Source organism: Phalaenopsis equestris, unplaced genomic scaffold (genome assembly GCF_001263595.1).
Source record: "Phalaenopsis equestris unplaced genomic scaffold, ASM126359v1 Scaffold000002, whole genome shotgun sequence".
Lineage (NCBI taxonomy): Eukaryota > Viridiplantae > Streptophyta > Magnoliopsida > Asparagales > Orchidaceae > Phalaenopsis > Phalaenopsis equestris.
This window is the reverse complement of record NW_018164444.1, coordinates 629019-650767: the sequence shown is the minus strand read 5'-3', so window position 1 is coordinate 650767 and position 21749 is coordinate 629019. Positions and strand designations below refer to the sequence as shown.

Here is a 21749-nt window from a genome sequence, read left to right as displayed (position 1 = left end):
AATACAGGAGAAATGTGCGGCATGTATTTAAATAAGAGAACGTAGCTATCAAATGAACAAAGTCTCGGAATTCCGAAACAAATTAAGAATACAGGAGAAATGTGCGGCATGTATTTAAATAAATTACGAAGAATTGAGGAACAAAATAAAATAACATACACACATAAATCACCGTAGATTGTCTAAGAAATCACGAACATTCACATACATACGACACAATTCTTTTGTATTTACATAACAAACCTCTAAAACTTCAATTTTTATATTCACAACACTCAAATCGTTCGTAGCACATCAAAAATACGACTTTTGCTACCAACTATTAAAGGGGGGAAAAAAACACAACTTTTCGAGCCTAAATGGTATAATGGTAAAAATTAAAGTCAAAAGAAATAGAAATGTAAATACATAGGAATTGTCAGGCATGATGTAAATCTTCCAAAACTGATTTATGTAACGCCTTAAAATTAGTTCCAAAGTTTCATCTCCTATATCTCAATGGACAGTTTCGCAATATATATATATATTCAACGCTAGAAATTAGAGCTCTGATCTTATTCTTGAGCTTACCTCATCGTTTCTGATGTTGAATTAGTGGGTAGAGGTGCCTGATTGAATTCAGACCTGAACATGGCAGAGGATTGGCATGTTAGTATCCAGAATAATGAGCCAAACCTAATTTTTCATTATAATTTCAGTGCTCTCGGAGCAATGGAAGGTAGAGTATGTACTTAAGGCCATGTTTGTAGCGGGAAAAGCTGTTTCTGTAGCTTGGCTTTCATGCTTTATCAAAGATATTGATAAGTTGGGAAGGGAAAAAAAAGGCATTTTGAAAGAGTTCAGGATTTAGGTTTGATATTGCTTCCTGGTGAATGTTTCAGCTTGAATTGCAGAAACAATATTATTATTTAACGATTGGCAGAAAACTGTAATTATTTAAAAGTTGAGAGAGTTGAAAAGTATGTCCTATGTTTAAGCTTAAAAGCAGGCCCTCAGTTTGAAATGATGAATTTTTTAAGTAAAATAACAACTAGTGGGAATTTCTCAGGGCTACCATGTAAAATGATGAATTTTAAGAGCTTCCAACTATTGATACATGTAATAGAAAATAAAACCACATTCAACTGGATTTCATAGATTTGTGTACATAGACAAAAGTAGTACCAGTTTCAAGCCATTTCATGCAATGTCCGAGTTCCAAAAAAACCAGGATTAGACCATGACAGAGCCAGACTGACGCGGTGTGTTTTATTTTATTATTTATGTTTTTATGTTTAGGATGACATATTTGTAATTAGGAGAGTCTAGCATTATAAATAAGGACTGTATTGTGTAGGCTGGGAATTGGGAGGTTTCGGTCCATTTAAATCTTGCCTTGCAGTTGTATCCTGGATCGGCACCCACTTAGTGTTTAACGATAATCTCGTTCTTCATGTTATTTACTGTTTTTTCTTAGTTCTTTCTATTGTTCTAGCTGAAATCAATAACCACCCTCCTTTGGCCGGTATCACAGACTAAGCTTAACTTTCTAGAGGGGCTATTATATGATAGCAAGAAGAAGCCTTTACTTACTTTTGAGCTTATTATAAGAAATGGAGAAGGTTCAAATTGGGAGATTTTGTAAAAGTTAAGCCAACTAACCCACAGGTTGAGCACTTTCTGTGATGTTGGCAGAATATGGACAGGCAAATTGAGCAGACATATCCCATGTCAATAGTCTTCTTGTGGCAAAAGCATCTAGAACCAATGCAGAGCTGAAAAGTTTAAAAAGCAAACAATACATACTGCTATGCAGTTAAATGCAGGGAGAAAAACGCGGATCCATTTATCTGTAATCAATGAGTGTAAAATTAAGGCATCAAATTTATAATTTCAAAATGCACAACAGTTACAATGGTTGAGGTTGTGAAAGAATTTCAAGTTGAGCTGCGGTATTCAGATATCAATAGATAGTTTAAATAAAGTTCACATTTGTTGAGAAAACAAAGATTTAGCAAAAAATTAAGAAAGATCAGTTGGTTTCCATGTTTAAGTTCTAAGTTTTTTTTTTTTTTTTAACATATTTGCAGCATGCAACCAAGCAGTGCATTTGATGAATTATCTTAACAAGTTGGCCCATGTGCTAATACTATAATGCTATATAATAAACCCATCATCATTATAATTAGAATTATCCCAACTATTGAGGTCGCTTTATGAATGCTCATTTTTCATTTGTCCGTACTAAATGTGATCTAAGATGTTCGTGTTATGTTCTGCTCCATAATTTTTGTAGATCATTTTAAACTTCCCTGTGGTTGCTGAGATTTATCGCTTCTTACTGATTACAACAACAAGCTTTTATCCAACAAAGTGGGGACGGCAACATGAATCATTTTTCTCCATTGTGTCCTGTTGAGTGTAATATTTTCATGTAATTCTAATGTGTAAAATCATTTTTTACAAAATATGTCCCAGTCTTTTTAGGTCTATCTTTGACTTTCCTAACATAAATCAAATCCAAAGCATCCACTCTCGTAACCCGATCATTAGAAGATTGATGCTTGATGTGAAAAACCATTTAAGATGACTCTCTCTAATCTTGTCTACCACTGAAGCTACATCAAACCTATGACGGATAAATTCATTTCGCATTTTGTCTCTAAGTGTCAAGCCACGCATCCGCCTAAGCATTTTCATCTTAACAACACTTAACTTTGTTCTGTGCTTCACTTTTAAAGACCAAAATTCTGTGTCATAAAGCATTGCAGGTCTCACCATCATCTTATAAAATTTTCCTTTCAATCTAAGTGGTACTTTTCTATCACACAATAGGCCTGATGTAGTCCTCCACTTCAACCAATCAACTTGAATTATACTAATAGCATCCCCATCTATATCACCATTACTTTAAACAATAGACTTCGATATATCAAAAATGTTCCCACCTTTTAATGATTTGATCATCCATAGTTACAATTCTGCCACTAGAGCTACTATTATTTTAAACAATAGACCAGATATATCGAAGTGTGCAGTTTTAGAGATCAACTCAAACGAAGGCCTTTAGACTCTCTTCTTTCAGCTTGTCCAAAATTAATTTTACCCGCCAATAAAAATAGTATATTATCTACTTTCAATTTGCTTGCTCCTAGAAAATCAAGTAGCATTTCTTTTACATCTAAAAATATTTTCTTACACTTAATAACATTAATTTTTTTGATGTATTGCAATGACAAATAAGGTACTCGTGGCTTTAGATATACTTAGATTCGTCTGCTTATCATAATAAATACAAATATGACAAAGTGTTGGAGTCAAATTTGAATTTTGTACATTTCCAAGTTGGATCTTTTCTCCTTATGTTGGAATCAACCATACCTAAATTAACTTTTCATAGAAAAAAATTATTAATTACAATTTACACAGTAACAAAGAATATCCCTAATGAAAATATTGTGGATCTTATTGAGATTCAGATACAAAGCATAAATTTAAGAGGGTTTTACATTCATTTGATAAATTTATTATATATTTATTATTTATGAGTTCAACATATAATGTATTTAAAATTTAAATATAATAGTGTTAATAGCATTGTATTTAAATTTAAAAATAACATATAACACTATTTTTTAAGTGTAATTAATTTATTATTGTTTTTATTTTTTATCATCCCTCACAAAACAGAGGCATTTAGTAGTCTATTGTTTATGCTTCACAAAGGCGGGTAGATCTACGCATTATTGTATTGCCCATTCATTCTTTTGAAAATGGGTTACAAGTCTCTATAGCTATTTTTTAAAATTTCTCTAAATTTTTATTATTACAAATTTGTACTTATTTTATGCTTATCTTTTGGATCACACAGCTTTGCATTTTACTCTAAAGCTTTTTATATTTTGCAAATTTTGGGGGGTTGACATGTAAACCTTAATACAAGTTCAACTCACACAGACTGAGCTCTTTAAAATGCCCAAAGACAGATGGGAATTTGAATGAAAAAATTATAAAACAATTCACATCGATAAGATTATGTTTTATGAAATAAATTATCAAACTTAAGAAAACTAGAAATAAAAAATAGCACGATGAATTAATTTATCTTAATAAAAAATTTTAATATTTATCGATATGAATTGTTTAATATTTTTTTTTTACTTTGCATACCTACCATACATTCCCATGTATTTATAAATCTAAGACCTTAAATTTCATATATACTATTTATAAAATTTTAACCTCATAACAATTACATAAAATGTGTATTTTACATTTTAAAAATAAGTAATAATGATATTTTTTATTTAAAAATTAAATATTAGACATGCAAATATATAAGAAATGTGTGGCGTGTGTGTACACATTTATGGTTTACTGTTTATCTGTTGTGAGTCAAACGGCAAATATATAAGAATCGTGTGATGTGTGTAAATATAATAGAGTTGTTGCTTTGAAGTTGAGTCACAGCTTACGGTTTACCTGTTGTTTAAAGAGTCGAATTGCTGAGTCAAAGAAGAAGGGGAAGATCACACGACATGTTAGGTTGCTTCATCTCTCGTTCCATCGCACGACGTTAAGGAATATCTTGATTGCTTCCTCTCGCATGATCACTTGGCATGCTCGGTCGCTCGGTCACACGTAGGGCTGTCAATTTGACTCGTTGTTCGCGAACAGCTCATGTCCGGCTCGTTAAGCAACTCGTGCTCAGCTCGTTCGTTAAGCTTAACGAGCTGAACAGGAACAAATTTGTAAGCTTGAAATATAAACGAGCCGGACACGACCAAACATTTGTTTGCTCGTGTTTGGCCCGAATTGACTCGAAAATAAATAAATAAATAAATATACACATACATATAATACATATTCATAAAATTAAATATTATAAATTGTAATTAATTAAAACTATTTAAAATTAAAAAACTTATCAAATTTTAAAAAATTAAATCCTATAAATTATAATATATAACGAATTATTAATAAATATTACTTATATAAATATTATATAATAATACAATATAAGTTATATATTTAATATAATATAATATATAAGTATAAAATTAAAAAAACCTTACCTCGTTACTTCTAAGCCACGACCAGCGATTCTCGGGTTCAGCTGCCTATTCTCTTCCGACTCTTCTCCTTCCTCTCAATCGCGAAAGGCGTTCGGCTGCGAGAGCTTAGGGTTTGGGCTCTCCTCCTCTTCTGAGTCATCTCCTTCTCCTCTCAAAATCGCGAAATGGTTTCGACGGCGAGAGCTTGCGGGAGAGGTTAGGGTTTGTTCTTCCTCTTCCTCGACATCTTCTTCCCTTAGGGTTTGTTCTTCCTCTTCCTCTTCCTCTTCCTCGACATCTTCTTCTGATTCCTCCAATTTTGAGTCGAACAAGAACACACCCTTCACAATCGATTTCGAACACGAGCTGATTTCGAACACGAGCAGACCCTGAGCTCGCTCAGACTCGGCTCGTTTACAGCCCTAATTACACGACATACCCTAGGCATAAGTCACCGCAGCCTAATCTCGTTCATTCCTCCATGCCAAAATTGAAGAGCTCCTTTGTGCTCGTCTAGAAAGTGAGACCAAAGAGGTATTTGTTGCACTCTCTCGACTCACTCTTCCGAACCAAAGAATTGAACAACCATAAACCCTTTGAACAACCCATCATTTCTCTTGTATTTAGCCAGGACCGATGGCTCGCTTCACTTCGCTCACTCTAGTGTTTTGAAGCTCACTTCACGCCTAAACACCGCGCAATAGCAAAGTGAAAAGAGCATCATGCACTTCGCTCGTTTGTAAAATGCTTTTAAATGTCATGCTTCCAATTCAACATAAGAAGAATAAACACTAATCGCATTAATATCTCAACCAATACTAGGGTTGTTAACAATACGATTTCGAGCGGAGTTTGGGTTGGCACAAAAAAATTAGATCCAAAATTTTGGCTCGTAGCTCGGCTCCTTTATTTCGATTTGATCTCGATTAGAGCCAAAATTCGAATCAATTTTCGAGTGGTTAACAAGCTTCGAGCTAAATTCATATTCATACACTATTAATGATCTAATTTCGAGCTGAGCAGGGGTCGGCTTGAAAAAAAACTAGATCCAAAATTTTGGCTCGTAGCTCGGCTCATTTATTTCGATCCGATATCAATCCAAGCCAAAATTCAAATTAATCTTCGAGCGATTAACGATCTTTGAGCTAAATTCACAGCCCTAAACAATACCTAACTAACAAAATCATATTATCACAAACTCTATTACCTTAATAATTGAATCTTTCATCTCTTTTAACACTACTATCCCTACCATATTCCTTTTATTACGCCATACAACATGATAGCTTTTAATCTTCTCCAACAACATATATTTTTTTTCTTATTCCACTTAAATTATTGAAAACAAACAAAAATTAATTCTTTATAATCATTGTAAAAAGTGATTCTCACCGTGCCCTTAAATATCTTTAAATTCCATCTAGCAAATCTTAATTTTAGGCTTAACAAGCCATTAAGTACTTCTACCCAAACTAGATTAAGTTGTAGCACTCCATGTACAGGTTGCATTCAAGCTTATCCCTATCAAATCCGTCTTTTTGTCACCACAATCTGATTAGGTCCCCACACAACACTTCTTAGATATACGATTAATTTAAAAAGAGAACATCATATGAAAAATAAAGAAAATTAAATGATTAAAAAGCACAAACACACATACGAGGCCCGAAAATCCACCCCAGTAGGTTTTGGAAGTTGCAAAAAACAGCGTGATTGCAAGTCAGCTGCAAATACTGCCTGCATGCAATCATTCATCTATAATTAGTAAAACGAGTCGAAAGAGAAGAGACAAACATATCCAGTTAGACCAATATTATACCATAAATTGCAAAACATTTTTGGGGACAACAAGAGCATGTAGTGCTACGAGGAAAAAAGCAGTCGGCATGTCATGAATCAAATGTAACACAACATTTCTAAGAAAAGTGTCATGGACATAATCTCTAAAGGAACGTCCAATTAACATAATGTTGCTTAGAGTTGTACTACAATTTGCCAGGAAAGAACGTATCTTCAACTGCAAGTGAATAATAGCTAAACAATGTTATAAATGAAATGAGAGATTCATATTCGTGAGATAATAATTGAAATTAACAAAAGACAACATAATAGTATCATTCAAATGAATCCTTTATGTTGCTCTTAGCATAGTTGCAATGCAATTGATCCCCCACCCGTATTTATAAGATTAACACATCATTCATTTTTTGTTTGGAGGTCATCCATTGATGTAAAACTGGTTATAATACAACATTTCAAAGAAAACAAGCCTTCAAATTCAAAACAAAACTCCAATTCACAAAAAGGAATTTGTAATAAGTTGTTGATGCGTTGTTTAATTGTGCTTTATTTTTTCAGCTATCGATAATTTCCTTTAGAATATTGTTAATACAAATGAAAATTAGAAGCTTACTGCGAGATATTGAAATAGACCATCTAATTGTGGAGGCTTCAGATAAATTCCACCAGTAATATATGAAGCCTATAAACATAATCTGCTTAAATATATACAGAAAATGAAGGAATAAACGAGGAAAAAAAAATAGTATAAGGAACTTCAATAATTGTAGCAATATTACCTGCTGCAAAAATGCAGAATGTTGCACTCCGACCACACATGAATCAATTGGCACCTGTGAGATTCCTTAGTTAAGTACTAAAATATGAGGAAGTTAGTAAAGAACACAAGCATGCTATAGCAATTTATAAAAAATAATTTCCGATCCTTATGACCAATAGAATAAAAAGATATAAAAATTCAAAGATAATCATAGATAATCCTAATGAAAAATAGGAAAAAGCAAACAAAAGTTAAGCTTCAGAAGTTAAAATGTTCTAGCTTATGACCAACTCCCTGCAGAAAAATATGGAGGCCAAAAATAAAAAGTAAAATAAAAATCTAGACTTAGTTACCAGATGTAAAATTCCTAGGCAGATCTTAAATACCTATGATATTGCATACAGGGTTTTAACGCGAAGTAGAGGGAAAAGGGAGAAGAATCAGAATCCATCAAGGCAGAGATTGAGAGAGAGAGAGAGATGTTGCTATCTTTCAATATTCATAAGATGATTTTAACATATACAATCATCCTCTATCTATAAGACTTTTTTGAAGAACCAAAGAAAAAAACAAAACAAAAACAACAAGCCTTTATCCCGCTAAGTGGGGTCGGCTACATGAATCCTTTTTCTCCATTGTGTCCTATTGAGTGTCATATTTTCATTTAATTCCCATAAATTAAGATCATTTTTTATACAATATGTCCAACTCTTTCTAGGTCTACCTCTACTTTTCTTAACCGGATCATCAAATGGTCAGCATTTAATGTGACCAAAACATCTAAGACGGCTCTCTAATTTTGTCTGTCATTTGAGCTACACGAACCCTATCACGGATATATTCATTTCGCATTTTGTCTCAAGTGTAAAGCCACTCATCCATGCATTCTCATCTCGGTGACACTTATCTTAGTTTTATGCTCTCATTTAAAGGCCGACATTTTGCACCAAAAAACATTGTTGGCCTCGCCACCATCTTATGAAATTTTCTTTTCAGTCTAAGCGGTGTTTTTCTATCACACAATAGGAAAATTAAAAAAAAAACATAAATTAATTTGGGATCTTTCATAAAAGAAAACAATAATATGAAAAACAAACCAAATAATTAAAGAATCATCTTTATCACAAAAAAAAATAAATTCACAAGAGACTTTGATGATGTGCCAAATATCAATGACATGATGCATTCTCTTGATCGTGCATTGTGTCATTCTTCCCAATTAAGAACACTATCCTAGAGAGTATGCAACAAGGTACTCCCTTAACAATAAACGAGAAATTGTGGGCTCAAATAATTCACACCCTGACCTCACTCAAAAGAAATGAATGAGGAAGTTTTATGTGAGGTTCCAAGTCAAATATTCATAAGGCAAGTGTGACAGTAAATAAGGCATTACCCATATATTTCACCCTCATTTTGCAATGACTTTAAAATTTGGGGTTTGAGATTTCTCATAGGCACAAACTCCTATAGTTAATTATCCTTCCCAATAATGGGAGAGCCCATTTGATTAAAGCTAGCCACCAGATGCTAAATATTCAAACTTAGCATATAGTAGCAACACAATATTTACAACAACAACAAGCCTTTATCCCCTTAAGTGGGGTCGATTACATGAATCATTTTTCCCCATTATGTCCCTTGACTATCGTATTTTCATTTAATTCTAATAAAATTAAAATCATTTTTTATACAACATGCCTCAAGCTTTCACAACACAAGTTTAAAGCACTCTCCCAACTAGGTCATCATATAATCGATGCTTAATCCGATCTGTCACTGGAGCTACTCTAACCCTGTCACGGATATATTCATTTTGCATTTTATCTCTAAGTGTATGGTCACTCATCCACCTAAGCATTCTTATCTCAACAACATTTAGTTTATGTTTCTCTTTTACAGACCAATACTCTACGCCATAAAGCATTGCATGACTCACCACCATCTCATCATTTTTTTCACTTAGCTTGAACAACACTTTTCTATCACACAATAGGTATGATGCATTCCTCCACGCCAAACATCAAACTTGAATTCTACTAATAACTTCCCCATAAATACTACCATCACTTTTAATAATAGACCTGTGATATCTAAAAAGTTCACCCCTTTTAATGACATGATCGCCCATTGTTATAATCTACAACCAGATCTAATACTACTAAAATTATATTTCATGTATTCAGCTTTAGATCTACTCAAATAAAGATCTTTAGACTCTAAAATTGACCGTCATAGTTGAATTTTTTTCCCTTGAACTCTCTCTAGTCTTATCTACAAGAAGGATATCACTAAACTTGGCGTATAGTAGCAACAAATTTAAAATTTTTATTTGTGAAAATTTATCAATGTAAGCTTATAAGCGGAGAGTGAGGGGAATGATGACAAATTCGATCAAGATCAAATGATTATGTCATCCCAAGCTATAGCGGTCTCTGGTCAGCTTAATCAAATGAAGTAGTTAACACAACCTAGCAGAAGGTTTATTATCAACAACAACAGGTAACTTTGTCCAAGTGAATCTTGTAGACCTAGGCTGAATGTTTGTCTAAGAGGATAAATTTAAATCAACATTATTTACCCAAGGGTTATAAATCTTATTAAGTATATCATATGATTCACAACACAAATGGGCAGAAAATCATTAAGGAACAAACGGGCGACAGTCGTGACAGTAATAAAGTAGAGCTTATTTGCTAAAGAGCTCGTTTAGAATCTCTAGTCATGATTATTCCTTTTGTGGAGCTCATTGGTCAAACCACGGGGACAGAGAACTAGAGTCGTATCTTTATTGGTGCAAATTATTTTTAGTATGGATGTAATAGTATACTTGATATAACATTCACTCTTGTGAGCTTGAGTTAACCTCAAATTTGTCATCCTAAACAAATTATTGCGGATATATATAGAAATTGCTCTTAACTTCTAAATAGTATATTTTCTAAAAAATTTTAGAATTTTATAATTTAAAATTTTAATTTTATGAATAGACCCCTCTGAGTAAGATATGTGATGAATATGTCCATCATTGAGGAATTGATTGGAATGTTGATGATATAATTTGATTGACTTTAGTTACTTAAACATTCACAATCCTAAGAACTCCAATCCTTACAAAGAGTAGAATTAGATTGGCTTAGTCGAGGCTCAGTCTCTTCAAGTTCATTCCCTGCACGTGATCAAAGAAAGGTAGGACTTACGACCTTACCTATAGGCAAGGTAGCCCGTTCAAAACATAAATAAATTGACATATTAAATATAATTTTAAAAAAATAGCGACTATGTAAAATACAAGATATTTGCACTTTTAGAATAATTATACATTTCTCAAGGAAGATTATATTTAGCATAAATTTCTTTTATGAACACGCAGCATTCTCCGACGTACGCTTGAGCATTCAACATGATAGTTGGAGCACATTAAGGCAAATTAAAATCATTTTATGCTGGCTCACATAACATTTTGAAAATCTAAGTTTAGTATTTAGAAGGACATCGCAGTACATGCAGAAGAGTGATTTTAGCAGTATGCATCCTTTTCAGAATTATTATATGATGCACCTTCATGAATTTTAGTGCATGTCTAAATCTTAAGGCATTGCACGTTCTTCAGGGTGATGCAATTGAGGTCAAAATAAATTTGCGCATGTGCAAGTCCTCAATTCACCCCAAGTTTGGCAACTTGCACAAAATTAGATTCAATGTATCTGAGTTGACGAATTCCTTACAAGATATGTCCAAAACCTAAAATTATCAAAAAAACAGTTGATTAAACGAGTATTTTATCATTAAAATGCATGCAACGTTTTAAATAAATTTATCAAGTTTTATTCTTATCTCTGTTTGTGCAGGTGTTGCGGATTTAATGACGATTTAAGTGAATTGGAATCTTGATTGTGTATTCAGAATTATGAATTTCAATTTTAGTGCTTTACGCCCAATTTTTCAAATTTTGGATCTTCAGGGAAACTTCTAGCAAATAACTTCACTTTAAGTCTACAATATGTTTTGTTCTCATTGCTATATGAACTTTCAAATTCATTGTAACTTCTTTGTGGTTCTCTAATTCATTTAATGAGGTTTGTAATACAATTCAAGTCTTCAATAGAGGGTCCAATTTATACTCATTGGCAAGCCAACGAGTTCCTTGCAGGCTTCATTCATGCTTAGACATAAGGTATAGAGTCCCAGATTGTCCAATTCTGTATTCTAGTCCTGCTCAAGTTCTATTGGTTCCTTACTTGCATCATACTTCTTTTACTTGAAACATTTTACATATTTGTTCAAAGTCACAAGATTTTTTTTGTCTATTCATCTCTTCTTTCAATCGAAAATTCAACAACCCCCTGTTGTCACCCTTGCCTAAGGGTTTACCACCAAGCAAAAAAAGTGCATATGAGTGGTTTGCACAAAGGCCTAAAGTCTTTGTCCACCATGCTAGCTAAAGCGTACATAGATCTTTGAACCAATATCAAAATGAACATAATAATAGGCTTTCCTCACCACGCTAAGAAAATCACGTACGGGTACTTAATTGACAATCTGACGTTGTCATCCCTATCACACTAAAAAAAGCACGTATAGAGGCCTTCGATACACAAAACAAACACATATGCAGCAAGATTTGCTAGTACGTAATTTAAGTGCAGCGGATTCGTATCATTGAAGACAGGAGCTTCAATCAATAACAGATAGTTGTGACTCATTGGATGCATTATAGAGGGATAACATGCTACATTGCCTAGTTGATGCATATTCTCCACAAAAGAAGAATTCACCATCTTTTCCTTTCTGTCATTATGCTTCTTCCCAGTTTTAGATTTTTCAAGTTTTCACAGTTTGTTACTTTCCTTCCAACTAATCCATCGAAACCTCAAGTCGACATCCCCTACAGTCTTCTTAGGCAAAAGAGCAACAATTTTGATATATTTCAAAATGCTAGATTGATCAGCATATTTGATGAGCCCATGATGCAGGAAGCCTATTTTTGTAGGATCATTCGATAGCTAGACTTGCATCATGCTACAAATCAAGCATCAGCTCCAAGAACAGCCTGCTTTGTGAATTTTCTTGAAACATCATGCAGGAAATTTATATATGTAGCACTTAAGTGCTTTAATAAGCAAGCATGTGTGCAGTCTAGTGAGTTGTTTGATCTACTTGTAGCATTGGCAGGTTTGGAATTAACAAATAATATTTGAGATATCTTGCCTAAAGTAGACAATAAAAATATTTTTTTTATAGAACTTGAATCTAATACCAAATGATACAAACAAGATAAAAAGGGAAAGGAGAGAATGAGAATCCACCAAGAGAGAAAAAGAAGAGGAGGAGATAGATAAATAGTCAAAATTTCTTGTCAATATTTATTGATGATTTCTAAATATATAAGCATCTTCTGTTTATATTACATTTTTATGCAATGAGAGGATAAGAAAATAATAAACTGAAAATGAAATTAAAAAGAATATTTCAAAAAGGTCAATTGAATCATGAAAAAAACCACAAAAGTAACCCACTTCAATACAAAAAATAATACTAATAATTCAAATGTTTTTGACAGATACCTTTGATGATATGTCAGATATTGTCATATTGATGACATGAAGGTACACTACATACCAATATTTCAAAAACAACCGACTCCAGGACATAAGTTGTGACATGAATAGAACATCCTTGGTAATCAAACTTCAAAACAATAAGGAAATGAGATAGTGTCTGCAGTAGATGAGACAATAAAACTCAAGTTATAAATTGCTAGAATTTGATGAAGAGAATACCATAAATTACTGTCAAAAAGTTGTGGTATTGCCTTCCAAATTATTCATCAGTTATCACATAACCCATGAGCTTAACTTTAGCACAGGATACATAACTGTTTCTGATTTGCGAAGAAACTTACATTTTCAAATGCAAATGATACAAGTGCATTTCATCAAAAGAAAAGGATACTATGATATAAGGTTGCAGATGCTTGATTAGAAGGATGGCAATTCTGCGATAGAGTTATGCTTTGCTGAAACAACCAAAACTAATTTTCCTAAAAATACCTACCAAACATGATCAGAAATCATAACATTTATGAGACAGAAATATCCCCGCTTTACCAGACAAAAAACTAGCAAATACGTTTGATAAAAATAGAAAAAAAAAAGTGGACAGTTAGGCTTTGCTTAAACTAAGAAGTTTGATAAAAAAACAGCCTAAAATAAGCAGAATTATATATTAACATTTGTGAAACAAAAAATTAACCTCACTTTAGCAGGAATAAAATTCTAAATCATAGCTATAACAGGATGACGTATAAAAATGTATGTATTTGATACCATGGAACGTTGTGCTGAGAATATTGCATTCATCACTGCAACATATCTGCAAAATCACCTCTAGATGGTTGAACCACATAAAACAAATGATACAGATGATTTTAAAAAAGCTAGAAACATACTGCTCTGGTCCATCTGGAGATGCCTGCAAGCACAGAATCTGTCAAAACATGTTAGATTGATGGCCTATATTACATGAATCAACAATAATGAAATAAAAATTAAGTGAACTTTTTCTATGACAATTAAATGAGTCCATTTAAAATGGACTTAGTGAAATCTGTAAAGAAATAAATTTGAAAAGTAATGATGCCGTGCATTTTTCAAAGAAAGCAAGTTAACCCAACATGTAGGCTCGAGTTAGAAAGCTCACACAGATGGTTCATTTTTCTAGTGCAAAGGGATACCAATAAAATAATTATCTAATCATATAGCTTACAAAAATAAAATCCAGCTCTGAAAAGGCAATACATCATTCATAAATTAAAGCAATAGACATCATGCATAGCAAAATACCAAAACCAATGTGCATTGTGCAGCTTGCAATGTTGAGATGAGCAGCATGTACCATGCATAAAAATAGATGCTCGGAGTACTTAAACTCAACAATTAACACGGAGCTCAATTCCACAATAGCAAGGAAATTAATGTCCTATACATCAAAAAAATTCAAAACTGTGTCGCAAATCCAGATGGCCATACATTAAAACGAGCATAATTAGAAACAAAAAATGAATTATACCATAGATTTGTTGGGAGAGAACAGAATTGAAAACAAAGGAATTTTAATTTGCCTCACTAAGCTCGGAGATTATTCAGTTTACTTACAATTTGATTACAGTATCCAGTACTCAGCATAGCCATTTCTTTTCGAGCAAATAAAACGTACTTGACATTAAATTAAATCCTTAAGAAAAAGGTTCGTAGACCACCAGGTGATGAATGAATAAAATGGGGAATGTAACATGAGACCTTGATAGTTACTTCACACCCAAAAAAAAAAAAAAAAAAATTGAGGCTTAGCTGGAAGGCTGCAATATGTAGTGCATATTAATATAAATAATAACAACAGATTTTAGACATATTCATAAAAAAAATGTCATACATCATCAAGGAAAAGAAATAGGCTTGGCATAATAACAATAAAATGTTTTCTTCCTGGTAAAAAAACAAGATCAAAGCAAAAAAAAAAAGCAAATTTACGTGTGCGTATACTCTACATATAATTTTAATCAAATACGTGATTTGTAACAGCCAAAAAATAGCCTAAATAAGAAAGCTTGATAATGCAATTCCAGCTAACGAAAAAAAAACGGAAGCTTCTCCTAAGATAGCATCTTGCTCAAATAAACTCAATGAACGACCCATGGTTAAAAATCTCCAATAATTAATGATATTTGTGAACAATAGCATCAGAAGTTCTCATGCAATACATAATCAGAACTTGCAGATTTATCTTACAGCTTTAATCTGATCAATAGATTTTGAGTACATATTATTAGTAAGATATGAACGTTAAGATTCTAGAGCTTCACAACTGACCAAATTTGGTTCCGCTTTGTCATGGCCAACATCATCAAAATTATCCTAATGGCAACTATTTATGATCAACTTTATGATCCTCATTCATCATTTACTCCCACTAAAGGATTGCATATGTTGCTAGCTCTATTTTGTGCAAATTTTTCACAAACTATATCCATGTTGCCTTCGGTTTTATCACTTTTTTCTTACTAATCACTCCAAATTAGGCTTATCTATCAGTCTTACTGGTTCAACTTCTACCTACTATTATACATGTCCAAACCAATTTTAGCTCAATATTAGTAGGTGTAACTCCCATTGTCTCTCCAATATAATCACTTCAAAATCTATCGTCAAATTTTACCACAATTCCATCTTAAAATCTCCTCTTTTTTTAAATGCTCAACTTAGCTAACATTGACTTCTCATCCATATTGTGGGATGTAATAGTAATTTTGTAAAATTTATCATATGATACTATCTTGTAGTAAATAATTTTCCATTCTGACCGCTCACTTTTAACTCTAAAAATTATATTTTCAGTCATATCCCCTTCATTATAATAAATTAAAGGCATGGAAACATTTTATCCTTCGCCAGTTCTTTTTAATAATTATTCGCCCATACTAAAACTGAATATCAAATGCTCCTCATGATTCTACTAATCCCAGCGCTCATATCTTCTAAAAGTTTTAGTAATTATTCTATCTATTTTCTTGCTTCAAAAGATGTGTCGCATATAGATAGTTTGTCATACAATATACACCAAAAAAACTCAATTAGAATGTCGTTTCAATGAAATTTCTAATATCCTTGCACTTTAACATTGGATATTGTAGAAATATTTTACATCAAACAGCTAAAATTCCAAACATGGAGTCAAACTTCTTCAAAACAATGCAATACTGGTTAATTCTAAAATATGTTAATCGATGACCATACCACACCATGGTAGAGTTGTTCCAAGCTTTTTTGTAAGATTTGTAATATTAAAATGGTAAAGCACAAAAAAGTGCATGAAATTGTCCGCCAAAGTTTAAAAAATATGTTCAAAGGTCAACATATCAGTTCTTAAACCTCACCAATTGTCAAGTTTTAAGAAAAATGAAAATTTAGAGCTAATGTGTTTAGCCTCATTGAAGTGAGATATAAGCCTTAAAGAAAAGTGGGGCATGGGCCTTGAACTAAAAATAATAAAACACAAATTTGAAGATAATTCATCAATATGCCAAAATCCTACTAAAAAAATAAACCAATTCAAATTAAAAAATAAATAAATTAAAAAAAATTAAAAAAGTTTAAGGAAACCAAACAATCAAATTTTAAAAAAACTGGAAATAAAATATGCTAAAAAAAAGAAGTTAAAAGAAGGCTTAAAAAGAATTAAAATAAAATGAAAACAATTTGATTAAAATAAAACAATTTATCTAAAAAAAATTGCTTAAAAAAAGTATAAAAGCTCATATCCACCATCTTTAAATTGGTCTAAACTATAAACCTTAAAGTTTAAAACCTACTATTAAAAACTATAAAATAAGTTTATGTTAATTTGAGTTGTTCGCCGCGTGCACTTATAGCGTATATACGTACATCTTGAATAAAAAAAATCATAAACCTTGCCCAGTCTAAAAAAAATTTAAGTTTTGAAGTGCTTATTGGGCAACACATGTTGAGGCATACTTGGGGCGAGTGCCTCGAAAGAAATTTTAAGAAAGTCTACTAGCAACTTTTAAATAAAAAAGGGTTGCTAATCATTTATAGAGCCCTACTCCAACTTAAGTGATTCATTCCTCGACATTTGATATAAAAGAATATGGTTAGATTGGATTTCACTGAACAATGAAATTTCATGATCTCTGGTATCTCCTTCCTTGAATAAAATAAATTCTAGAAACTCTCATGTGACCCTCAATGTTGAACTAAACTATCTAATGTCAATTGTATGTCATGTGCATGTGTAAATTTGTTAGATTTAGGTTGCGTTTGGGTGAGCTTATTTGCGCGGTCGGAGATTTCAAAATACTAAACGAAGGTTTTGGTTCGCACGTTGGATCAGTATCCCGAAAATGCGGGACGAAGTTTCTTAATAGACGAGGCTGCGGGATCGACCCTGCGACCCGCGTCTTGAATTCGAGTCGAGCGGATTTTTACTCTTGTTCCCTTCTTCTCTCGTCTCCTCCGATCTTTGTTGACTCGATCGATCGCTCTTGCCGCGCAGGAAGGGATGATGCGGGAAAGAAGAGAGGTATTGGGTGAGAAGAGAACATGGTGGAGGATGTGGGGACCGACGATATAGATGGGGAGGGAGGCGACGTGAAAGATGAGGGGGGTTGGGCAGGAGAAGAACCGGAGGACAGCAACCGTATCTGCGTGGTGGAGGGTGGGAACAATAGTTGAACGACGATGATGGCTTCATACGGGGAGGATATTGGCGATCGGATCACAAAGGACTAGCTGATTCAAAACAGATGAGGATTCTAGAGAATGATGGGCTTGGCGGAATCACACATGAGGTCCTTCAATAAAGAATGGGCTTGACGTGGAGGAATGTGTACTCGACGGAAGAGTTGCTGGCGATGATCCTTCAATACAAAATGGGCTTGGCGGAATCACACACGAGGTCGCTGATCAAGGATGCAGTGATCTCCGTTCCACCTTATTTTGGACAGACGGAGCAGAGGGGGGTGCTTCAAACAGCACAGTTTGTTGGAATCAATGTGCTTTGTCTTATTAATGAGCATTCTAGTGCTGCCTTGCAGTATGGCATTGACAAACATTTCAAACAATTCTAGGCATGTAATATTCTATGATATGGGCTCCAGAAATACCTATGCAACTCTAGTTTACTTTTCAGCATATAACACGAAAGAGTTTGGAAAGATTGTATTTGTAAATCAGTTTCAAGTAAGTCCTTTTTTCTTTTAATTTTTTATAAGGCATATGTATGTATGTATATTATATATATATATATATATATTGCGAACATCATGTTATTTTGCTATCATCTAGAATTGGAAACATTGCACAACAAGAATAGCTAATGCATAAAAAATTGATTAGTTTTAAGCAACCATATTGCCTAGAGAATGCTTTCGTAAGGATAGCATCTTGTTCTGTTTTTGAAGTGGTTATGCACTTTTTTCAATATATATTTAGCATCTAAGTATATTGTTGAAGTGGTTCTACATCTGACATTTCTTAATATATATTTATGCTAGTTATTTGTGGGCTGAAATGGTGGTAAATTTTTCAAAAATACTTGTGTTGCTCTAAAGAATTTGGATGGGATTATAGCTTAAAATGATGGCATGAAATGTATAGAATATGACATGGAAATAGGATTTTTTTTCTAAACTATCAAATATATAGCCACGACAGTTCTCTTGCAAACAACACAACTGCATAGAAGCAGAATGGTCATTTATCCAGTAATAGCTGCAAATCAGCTGTTTTCAAACGCACAAACCAAACGTCAGTCAGTTTATCCAGATCAGTTGCAGATCAGCAGCTTGTCAGGATAAGTTATTTAACTGGATAAGCTAGAAAAGCTGCAGTTGTCCCAAACAGACCCTTGATGTATATACGAACAACTTTTCTTTGAATTTAGGGAATTGGCAATTGATTTAGCTGGAAATTTAACTTAAAAAAAAGGTTTGAGCAGAGAAAAGTACTTAGGAACTTCCACATTCAATAGTTCAAAAATGTTGGTAGTTGTTAATATAATTTTGGTTGGCCTACACTTAGCTTAAGCATTTGTATGAAATAAATCACAAACCCAATTCAATCCCTCCTAATTCATTCGTACAACATATTAACTATACAACAATGACACGGTATGCTCGCATTAACAACCATGTCGAATAAAATATTTTTTTCGCACTAGAAAAAGTGTTTTGATTTATTTAAGATAATTGCAATATATATGGAATAAGTCCAATTTTTTAATGCACTCACCTTGAAGCAAATCCAGTGGTTTCAATATCTATCCTGATAAAACATTTGATCAAAATATCCTTAGCCAATTTTTCCCATGTATATTTCAATACAAACGAACTTGATATTCATAGTACCTACACTATTCTCATAACCTCATCCAATTAGGTTACATTTTAATTCATACAGTCAAAGTAGATACAGGAGAAGCCGTATCCAAGATTCTCATTACAAAGAGATTTTGACTTCATGACGCAGTTACTTGTAGATAAAGTCAAATCTCGGGGGAGAAAAAAAGGAAACAAGCAATAATAAATCCAGACAACATGCATAGCATTGAAATTGAATTGACACAACAAAATATTAAGATTGTTCTAACAAAAGAGAAGAGAGCCAAATAAAATGAGTAGAGAAGGAATAGAGATACACACTCTGGGCTGGGGATGTATTGCGCCAGACCTAAAAACCTTCTGTATATAGCAAAGAGCAAGAGAAAGCGACCCAGAGAGCAGGGAAGTCACGTTACTGCCCATGGCACTCTCAGCGCCTTTCACAACCCTTCGGTCTTTGTAGACGAATTCCCCCAACCTCCGTAGTACCTCCGATGAAACCTCCGACACCTTATCGCTTACATCGAGGCTGCTGCCGGAATCGTAGATGTAGCCGCACGAATTGATGCCAGTCGCAATGAGAACCACTTGGTTCAGCTGATTCATAAGCAGAAGAGAATTCAAAAACGGAATCACCTGAAATGAACAAAGTGTGAAATGTCTAGGGTTAGTTCACTATCTGGTTCCGATCCTTCAAGAAGAGAGAAAGAGGGGATGGAGGACCTGACATGGTCGAGAAATTTTGCAAAGGTGAGCGCAGCGGCGGTGTGGTTTCCACCGCCAGCGCCCGCGCTCGCGGCCCAAAAGAAAGGATTGACGTCGAGAAGGACAGCAACGAGGCTGACATCGTCTGCGAAAACGGGATTTGAAGAAAGGGGGCACAGAGAACGAAATCCGTAGAAGAAAGAGAGCTATTTGCGGGGCGAGATGAAATGAGCTCACCTGAGTAGAGCTTCGAGGGGGCGGATGCCATTGGAGAAGTGGAGACCGGACGGGAGAAGTTGCAGAAGGATTGGTAGTGTTATTTAGCATTAGGCGGCTCGTTTATATTTCGAGCAAAAAGTATATCAGTGTTTAGAATCATTTTAACAATCTTAATTATATAGTCATGAGATATAATCATAAGATAATAATAATTTAAGTAAGATTTAAAAATTATTATTTATATTAAAACATTATTTGAATCAAATTTAATAATTTTTGTTATATTTCCTTAATCAATATTTTAATGGATTATAAATCTTTGTAGTCTTGTAAGCAATTAGATTTTTTAAAAATACTATATCCCCCGCCAGCACCGGCGCCCGCGGCCCAAAAGAAAGGATTGACGTTGAGAAGGACAACGACGAGGCTGACATCGTCTACGAAAACGGGATTTGAAGAAAGGGGGCACAGAGAACGAAATTCGTAGAAGAAAGAGATCTATTTGCGGGGCGAGATGAAATGAGCTAGATGAATAGTATTTCGAGCCAAAACGACCCGAACAGGAACGAACACATCTTAGTTCGTGTTCGGCTCGTTAACTTATCGAACGAAATTACGAGTCGAACACGAGCTTCTTAACGAGCTGAACACGAGCTGTTCGCGAACAATGAGTCGTTTTGACAGCCCTAATTAGGAGCTGTTTGGTCGGTTTAAACTACTAAACATTAAATTTTAAAATATAAATTATAAAATTCTAAACCCTAAATCTTAAGCCTAAAATTAAACCCTAAAGCCAAAATTTTAAATCTATATAAAATCACAAAATTAAAAAACATTAAACCCTACAACCTAGACCTAGACTCTAAAAATCTTAAACCTCGAACCTTTAAACCCTAAGCCTAATGGCCTAAGCCTTGTACGTGAAAACCCTAAACGCTTAAACATTTGTCATAAACCCTAAAGCATAAAAATAATAAAGCATAAATCCTACCCCAAGAGTTTAAGCATAAAAGACATGAACCAGCTAAATATTAAAACACAATCCCTAACACTAAATCGTAAACTCGAAACTCCTAAAACTTATTTATAGTCATAAAGTAAATATTCATGTTGTTATTAATCGAAAAGTCCATGTTATTGTGAATTCAACGGTTCGAGCTCACCACTCGTCAGAAAATTGCCCTGAAAAAGGAAAAAAAGATAAGATCGAGTGACTAGGGTTAAGTGCTTGAAGTCAAAACAAAGTTTAGTGGTTGATGTCGAGTGACTAAGGTTGAGTGCCTATGGTTGGGTGACCAAGGTTAAATGCCCGAGGTCGAGTAACTAATGTCAAGTG

At 33.7% G+C, this 21749-nt stretch overlaps 1 protein-coding gene across 2 annotated transcripts; it reads right to left on the bottom strand.

Annotated features, from left to right (window-relative positions):
* Positions 1–169: 169 nt before the first annotated feature.
* Positions 170–20529, bottom strand: LOC110023407 (RNA polymerase II transcription factor B subunit 4). 2 transcript variants are annotated; one of them, XM_020722826.1, is made up of 10 exons: positions 20432–20529; positions 20218–20339; positions 19811–20125; positions 14045–14067; positions 13923–13968; positions 7613–7666; positions 7447–7515; positions 6694–6770; positions 1642–1737; positions 170–624 (listed from the first exon to the last, which is right to left on the bottom strand). In XM_020722826.1, exons 1-10 carry the CDS (start codon positions 20460–20462, stop codon positions 567–569), a joined length of 891 nt encoding a protein of 296 aa, XP_020578485.1. In that variant the 5' UTR covers positions 20463–20529; the 3' UTR covers positions 170–566. The 2 variants fall into 2 exon arrangements, with proteins under 2 accessions (XP_020578485.1, XP_020578476.1); XM_020722817.1 differs by having other exon boundaries at positions 171–624; positions 14045–14082.
* Positions 20530–21749: the final 1220 nt, after the last annotated feature.